Source organism: Mya arenaria, chromosome 9 (genome assembly GCF_026914265.1).
Source record: "Mya arenaria isolate MELC-2E11 chromosome 9, ASM2691426v1".
Classification (NCBI taxonomy): Eukaryota; Metazoa; Mollusca; class Bivalvia; order Myida; family Myidae; genus Mya; species Mya arenaria.
In genome coordinates this window covers 28,737,999-28,747,070 of record NC_069130.1, presented here as the reverse complement: position 1 = coordinate 28,747,070, position 9,072 = coordinate 28,737,999, and the positions used below count along the sequence as shown (strand labels likewise).

The 9,072-nt window shown below is 33.7% G+C and overlaps 1 protein-coding gene across 4 annotated transcripts in view; it reads right to left on the bottom strand.

Annotated features, from left to right (window-relative positions):
• Positions 1-9,072, bottom strand: part of LOC128246718 (calmodulin-binding transcription activator 2-like) — a 62,845-nt gene that overhangs the window by 11,163 nt on the left and 42,610 nt on the right. For 2 of the 4 annotated variants that reach the window (XM_052965091.1, XM_052965092.1), the window contains exons 20-22: positions 8,364-8,551; positions 7,149-7,220; positions 1,830-1,853 (exon numbers count right to left, since the gene is read on the bottom strand). In XM_052965091.1, the coding sequence (XP_052821051.1) occupies positions 1,830-1,853; positions 7,149-7,220; positions 8,364-8,551 (284 nt within the window). Of the gene's footprint in view, positions 1-1,829; positions 1,854-3,777; positions 3,808-7,148; positions 7,221-8,363; positions 8,552-9,072 lie in introns of all 4 variants that reach the window. The other 2 variants (XM_052965094.1, XM_052965093.1) reach the window with 2 other exon arrangements.

Sequence of the window (9,072 nt, the reverse complement as noted above, 5' to 3'; positions counted from 1 at the left end):
CCACAAATCATGTTCTTTCTTTTATTTTGATCAATAAAGTTGTATAAATTAAACATATTAATGCATTAAAATAAATATAAATATTTTTTTGCATCAACCTAATTGTTGTGCGTTTTAAAACCATACCCCACCCCCAGTGTCTGTCGACATAGAATCAATTTGGCATGGCCTAACTATGTTCACACAATGGAAAACAAAATCTTCCAAGCAGGTAAAAAGAAAAAGGGAAGGTTATAAAAAGAAAGGAAAAATGAAAAACGCATTCTAGACTATATATAACTCTCTATACAATGGTACTAATTTATAGACATATATGATGCACAGTAAAGTTGGACAATGTACGAACTATGTTAATGTCCATTAATCAAATTCTAGTGAAATATACATGTATCTTAACTCTCTTAACAAAACACAATAATTTTTTAATGATTGATTTTCTTTTTCCAAGCATTCATACAGTATGAACGCACTCTGTTCTTCTTGTAAATTGCAATTATTTTTTTTCAATTTTTAACAACAAATATTTTTAAGAACTGTCTATTTTCTCATAATATTTATTCACATGCATTTGTTACTTGGACTTTTTTCTTGTATCTTTTAATATTGAATGTGTAAAACCATTGTTAGTTTATTCTTACTATACCAAATAGGATGAATAAATGTCGAAAACAACGGTTCTTATGTTCAGGAAACCGAGTTAAATTTCAAAGAAAGAGGCAGAAAACACGGTATTTCTACCTTATGACAGGATAGTATATCACAGTAAATCTTAAATACACAGTTACAATCTTGTTATCAGTAATTAATATTTTCCATAAATGCATTATTTAGTCAGTAGTTAAAGGTGTACCACTCAAAATTTATGTTTGTTAAACATGACAGTGTACATATTAATTTTGAATAAGAGTGTCACTTTAAATTTAAGTTGAATATTTTCACAAAGATGCTTTATGAATACGGACAACCTCATAGCCTCTTTAGCAAAAAAGGGTCAAAGAAGCCTTGATTTAATTTATTTCAAACCATTACATAAACATTGCACTGCCCTTAACAAAGAACATGTTATTTCATAAGGATACACACTATGATTCCATTCTTTATCTAGAATTCTGCAAATCTAATGTGCTGCCCGTATGGAGCACTTATAAATTTGGTTTGTAAAGGTCACCTTGACCTTGAGAATCTACTGACCATGACCAATATGCATACCAAGTTTAAAGACTCTACAACAATTCATTTAAAAGTGATTAATTGGAAACGAAAAAGTGACAGACAGCCAGGGGAGATAATCCTTATATGTCTACAATATCTTCAAAGGAAAAGCTGGTATTCATCAAACTTCATGATTTTTTTCCTCCACAGTAAGAATAATTGACAACCAAATAAATGATCTAATGGCATTTACAATACAGCTACCATTTAATTTGCTACAACCCAATGTAAACCAATATATGACACCAGTATGACAACATGACAACAATGGATGATACCATATAAAAACAAGACAGTAATGCATGATGTCTAATGACAACTTAATGAACATGCATGACACCAGGTTGACAACATATGACACCATTACAATAATAAATAAGGTCAATGTTTGACACCATGCCAACAATATAATTAGGACATCATGGCAAAAATATATGACACCATGACGACAACTTATGACACCATAAAAACAATATGTGACATAATGACAATAATATATGACACAATGACATATGACACCATGACAACAATTTATGACGCCATGACAGCAATGTACGACACCATGACAACACTGTATGACACCATGACAACAGGTTCTAAAAGTAATGACCAAGTACCTGCAGTTGGTTTTGCAGTGTTTGCTGTAAATGAACATACACTGTGTTATAAATGTAAATGAACATTCATGTGGGTTATACACAATTTTATAATCATTGGATCAAGAGATGTTAATAATGAATGGGTGTTTTGTAAATGATTTACAGTGGCCCTAAGTTCTCTATCTCAAAATTATACTTCCTTTGAATAATCAACTATTCTGATTTGTAATGCAAACTGAATATTCAACTATACTGAGTCGTTATGTAAATGAATATTCAACTTTAATTATAATGTCAATGAAAAAATAACTTAAGTTATAATGTAAAATGAATATTAAAGTATAGTTATTATATGTAAATGAATACTCAACTAGGGTTAAAATGTAAATGAACATTCAACTATAATTATAATGTAAATGAATATTCAACTATAGAAATAAATGTAAATGAATATTCAACTTATGTTTTATGTAAAATGAATATTCAACTATATCTATAATGTAAATGAATATTCAACTCGAGTAATAATGTGAAATGAATATTCAACTATTATCTTTGCTTACTTCAATGCAATGACAAAGATTTTAATATGCTTTATGTTAATAAACCTATAGCTTAATTAGAAAAAGCTTTGAATTAAAGAAAAAAACCTGATTCTAAAAGCTTAATATATATATCAATATACTGCTATGAAAATAATTATAGTCCAAATAAAAGTTACATCTCTAATTATATTGAAGCACATTTTCAGCTTAATGATAGAAATGCTTTAATGAAAAACACAGCATAGGAAGAAATAAAGCAAAACTTAATATAAAAGCGAAAAAGAAAAGCACTTGCAGATAAGAAAACCATGGATTCATTTCTAAATCAGAGATGAAAACCATGGAGACATTTCTAAATCAGAGATAAAAACCATGGAGACATTTCCAAAATCAGAGATGAAAACCATGGAGACATTTCTAAATCAGAGATGAAAACTATGGAGACATTTCTAAATCAGAGATAAAAACCATGGAGACATTTCCAAAATCAGAGATGAAAACCATGGAGACATTTCTAAATCAGAGATGACAACCATGGAGACATTTCTAAATCAGAGATGAAAACCATGGAGACATTTCTAAATCAGAGATGAAAACCATAGAGACATTTCTAAATCAGAGATAAAAACCATGGAGACATTTCCAAAATCAGAGATGAAAACCATGGAGACATTTCTAAATCAGATATGCAAACTATGGAGACATTTCTAACTCAGATATAAAAACCCTGGAGACATTTCTAAATCAGAGATAAAAACTATGTTTGTTAATAAAATGGGCACATTGTGAAAAGATGTACCAAGTTTCATGGTAATAGGTTTTAAGATATTTAACTTTAAAATGGTCAAATTTTAGCATGATAATGACAACAAAAATGATGACATAAAGATGCTCTTAATTACCTCAATTATGTTGTTTTTTTATTTAACCAAACATGCTTAAAATGAAGTAATTATACATAGATTCTTTCCACTAGGTGATTCAACCTTTCTTTTCCATCAGTATATTTCCTTATATTTGTAACGAACAGACTAAATATACAATTCAAATCTCCTTCCCATAAAGTATCTTTCTTGTCTTTCATTTTTGTCTTTAAAGTTACCTCTTTCAAGACCTCGATAATGAACATAGGAGCCATCATATCAAGAGTCATAACGTACATTAATTTTTTCAAATAAGTTATACATTGACGTAGTGCAATATCTTAAAAACAAACTGACTTTGGTAAGGTTTACCGGTATATGAAATTGCAACTTTATTCTTTATTAGATTTCTGATGCTTGTCTAGTTTTCATCAGAATATTTTTATATCCTATGATATTTTTTCGTATACTCATAGATAAGGTGGCCCCATAGAATGTACATCTCATAAAGCAAAACAAAGCTGCTAAGATAAGTCAAGCATTTGAAAAAAAAAATACCGTGAATGATGTTAGAAGGCTGACAATTGCCTTAAATTAAGAAACACAACATTTCCAAAACGTGCAAATACAAATGAATGCACAGAAACAAATATATAACAGGAATGCCGCAGAGTCAACGTCAACACTGGTCTGTTTTTGCTTAGACTGTCTAACAGTGGGCATAACCGAAAGCTAGAGTTACAGGTCTTTCTACACATGTGTGTATATTGTCTCTGGCAACACGTGTACCAAGTTTTGTATGAATATCTTGAACAGTTTTTATGTTGTAGCAAAGGTTAACAATTTTTGCAAGTAGCCGCCAATAGATTTTGAGTTGTGGCCAAGGTTAACGTTTTATGCACAATACTGACAATGGTTTTTGAGTGTGGCCAAGGTTAACGTTTTTTGCACAGCGCCGACGATGTTTTTTTTAGTTGTGACCAAGGTTAACGTTTTTTGCACAGCACCAACGATGGTTTTTGAGTTGTGACCAAGGTTAACGTTTTTTGCACAGCACCAACGATGGTTTTTGAGTTGTGACCATGGTTAACGTTTTTGCACAGCACCGACGATGGTTTTTGAGTTCTGGCCAAGCTTAACGTTTTTGCACAGCGCAGACAATGTTTTTTGAGTTGTGGCCAAGGTTAACGTCTTTGCACAGTGCCGCCGATGGTTTTTGAGTTGCAGCTAAGGTTAACGTTTTTTACATGATGCCAAAAATAGTTTTTGAGTTATGGCCAAGTGAAAAGCTTTTAAACAACAATGACACAGCCCCCATTCCTCCCAAATGTTCTTAAAAAAAAACACTCATGATTTAAATATCTTCAATATTTTGAGTAATGGCCGAGGTTAAAACTGGCCAATGACACCAAGGCTACCACAATACCACAGTCATTTTTTGAACCTAAAAAAATATCAAACAAAATAAATATAACCAACACTGAACAACTCTTACAGGTCATTTGTGGGCATGCAGAACCTGTGATGTGACCGTTGGAGTAAAATCATGTTAAAAAAATATCTCACAACAAAAAACATCTAATAACAACCAGTTTATTGAGATTTATATTTATGTGAACAATTGATTTAGTGTAAGATAGTGATATTGTATCAGCTTTTCTGTGGTTTATAGGGATTTATCAGCAAATGAATTATACGATATTTCACTGTTTCGAACAGTGGAAATATAAATTTGATATTTTTCAGTTTTTAAATTTAAGCCCGCTCTCAGTTCCAAATCAAACATCAGCGCGCACCGGGCTGGGACACAATATCAATGACGTCATTTATTTCCGAAATGATGTTACGTGGTGCACCTACCAATTGGCACGTTTTTTTAATCAAATGTTATTCAATGTCTTTTTCCAAATAGGGCAGAAACAGTAAAGCAGAAAAATTGTTTCTTTCAGTGTAAGATAGTAATATATTACACAGAGTGAGCACCAAATGTCATATTTTACTAGTGGCATTGACACTCATGTGAAATATTTTCCTTTGCTGTACATAAGGTGAAATGTATTGCAATCTCATTCTAAAATTAACGAAATTTTTCTGTTTTATCATATGCTTCACCAAGCTGGACAAGGGGGTTTTCTCCGGGGTACTCTGGTTCCCCCCCCCCAACAAAACATCGTGCCAACGAGAGTGATTTATTAGAAGTTATTATGACTTTCTTCACAATTGTTGTAAAATATATAATGCTCAAACTAAAGAAACAAATATGACCTTGCTCTCATATATTAACATTGAAAGGATTTGCCCTATCAACATACATTTTTTACAGATGCAAATCAAATCATCAAAATTAGTCTTTTGGATGGACAAGCCGGGATTTTCAAATTTATCAGGCACGTAGCTATGGCCAATTTGGGATTAACCAGATCGATGCTTAACCCCTTCATCCCCTACCTCTTTCAGTTTTTATTTGAAAATGGTGGTTTTGGTTATGACAAAAACTTTGACCAGTCAAAATTTCATTACTCAACTGCGTATTTGTGCACAGTCAGCTACCCGTCTGCTAATGCTTGGCATTACATTTTTGAACAAGTCGTGCTATATAACATTCAGATTTTTAAAAGCATTTAACCAGTGCAGGGCACGTGGGCTTGTGCTTATTTTGACGACTGCAAATCGATAAAACCTCAAGGACTATATCAAGAGGACATTGGGCGATTGCCAAAGCTTGTCTGTTTTTATTAACCAATCAAGAGTCATAACTTGGAAAATATTGTAACCATTACTGTAATTTAATATTGAGCTTGCTAGACATAAGTCTATAGACACAGCGAATATCTGTACCAAGTTTCATGTTAATACCTTTAACAGTTTTGAAGTTGATCTGGTCAGCATGAAAGTTCTTGCACATCAGCATCAAAGCAGATAACAAAGCTATGAAAATGCCTTATACTTTTATCCCCCCCCCCCTCAATTCAGCCCTCCATATTCATCCCCTACACCCCCCCCCCCCAAAAAAAAAAAAAAATATGGTTAAAAAATTAAATGGAAAACAAATCTATATAAATGTACATTGATGATATTAAAATTCTGAAAAGAAACAATAACAACCACATGGGGCACAATATAGCAGATGGACAATATTTCCCAGTGTTACACACCATATGTCCAGACCAGGGCTTCCAAAACTCCCTGGCAGTTGCAGTAGGAGAAAAAGTGTCAGTTGTAATAATCAACATGATGAAAAATTTATATAAATATATGACATATCAATCTAATGTTGAGAAGCTATAGAAAATCCGTAAGATAACAAAAGTTTGTAAGTATTCCTGCACCATACATGTAATTTAAGCAAAAAAGCATAGTCTCATTAATGACATCAAGATTTTTGTTGACATGTTCAAAGAAGCTTGGAAAATTTTAATCATGCATGATTGTTATATTAAATTCAAATCCTTAATACATGCCAACCATTGCATGCTATACCTGCAGTTGTTAGTTATGTTAGCTTCAATAACATTTTTAATATAAAAAATGTGTTATAAACCAGATAGAAGTGACTCTCACTAAAAAGTTACTAAAATAAATGGATATTAAAGTATATCATGTCCACATCACACACTAGTGCAATATCTCAATAACTGCATAATTAAATATATAGAAAGCAGTTATTGAGTCCTTGCACTAAGGAGATGATAAATACCTCTAATCACTATTCTGTTTTTAAACCGTAGCAAACATTAAAGAAAACATTCAACACTTTGACGTCAATTATAACTTCTTAAATACTTTGCTACTTGACCATTTATCCTTTACATCAATTAAACTTTTTGAACATCTGACTGTAGGCTTATGCCAGTCTTTTTTATTTTCCTTAAGTTAGGGTTTCACTTAAGATGTTTTAACAATGATATGGGCATTCACCCATTACTCACCCATCGGTATCTGGGACAATCTGAACGACGCGCGACCCCTTCGCTCCCTTCGGCTTCCTCTGGTAGTGCGATCTGAAACACAGATGAAGAATTTCCGTTAACATCAACACCACATGTTTTTGGGGCTCGTTCATTATGGACAGACTTCATTTCCCATTTCACCAGAACCGCATGTTTTTGATACACATACATAATGGACTGAGTTTAGTCCTATTTCACCAAAACCACACGAGTTTGAGACTCATTCATAATGGATTGAGTTCATTTCCCCATGAACTAAAACCACACGATTTTGAGACTCATTCATAATGGCCTGAGTTCATTTCCCCATGAACCAAAACCACACGATTTTGAGAATCATTCATAATGGCCTGAGTTCATTTCCCCATGAACCAAAACCACACGAGTTTGAGACTCATTAATAATGGCCTGAGTTCATTTCCCCATGAACCAAAACCACACGAGTTTGAGACTCATTCATAATGGCCTGGGTTCATTTCCCCATGAACCAAAACCACACGATTTTGAGACTCATTCATAATGGCCTGGGTTCATTTCCCCATGAACCAAAACCACACGATCTTAAGACTCATTCATAATGGCCTGAGTTCATTTCCCCATGAACCAAAAGCACACGATTTTGAGACTCATTCATAATGGCCTGGGTTCATTTCCCCATGAACCAAAACCACACGAGTTTGAGACTCATTAATAATGGCCTGATTTCATTTCCCCATGAACCAAAACCACACGAGTTTGAGACTCATTCATAATGGCCTGAGTTCATTTCCCAATAAACCAAAACCACACGATTTTGCAACTCATTCATAATGGATTGAGTTCATTTTTCCATGAACCAAAACCATGTGTTTTGAGACTTATGTCATGTTATAATGGGAAGAGTAAAATTATAAAATGGTTTTACTGGTTTTCGCCATAAAGCGATTGCCATCTTTTGCTTTTTTCAGTTTAACAAGGGGCATAACTCAACATTTATTATAGCCAGAGTTGTAGATCTTGGTACACATGTGTATATTGCGTCTTGCAGCATGTGTACCAAGATTCATTTGAATATCTTGTACTGTTAATGAGTTATGGCCTAGGTAAAAAAATTGCAACACTGACGATGCTAAGGCAAACAATAAAACATACCGTAAGTGGTGAAAATACTATTATTGAAAGACAGCCGAGTGAACTAATGTCTTTGTGACTCACCGAAAACGCTGTGTGACAGATTTATTGCCGCCTTTCTTCAGCCTCTCATGTTCCTTGTAGCTGCGGTACTGGTTCTGGATAACGACAGCTGCATCACGGCTCTTCTTGAAGCGCTTCTGGGCATAGTAGCTCCGAAATTGGCTCTGAATCAGCACGGCTGCCTGTGTCATCTTCTTGTAGTATGCATACTGCAAAACAAAAAATTGAATGATTTTGCAAACACATTCAGGTAAAAAGTTGTTGTTTTTTCATTATAGTAATAACTAGAGTTCTAGCTCGTCAATGGCAATATATACATAAAGTGTGTCGGAAGTGGAAGGTTTGGAGGGGTATTACAACAATAGTGATTTTTACACCTTCCCTTCGTAAAAAAGTATTGGAGGACTTCGGGTTAACAACACTGTCAGTCACTCATATGCCTTCAAGCTGTAGTCGATTCTGATTGGCTAATAAAAATATCGTAAAATACCGACACCCACTCTGGCTGTCAGTCAACCGTTGCAATTGCAGCTAAAACGTGTATAGTCAAAATTGATTTTTCTTTTGATATGGCTTGTAGCTACACAGATAAAAGCATGTCAGCACAATTAACGCCTGTTGGCAGTGGAAGGCATGTCGAGCCAAACAAGCCATAAAGGCCTTGAGGAAACCCTGTTGCTGTATAAGGACAGCTGCTTACCTGTTTGCATCTCCTTTAGTAGCTCTGTAT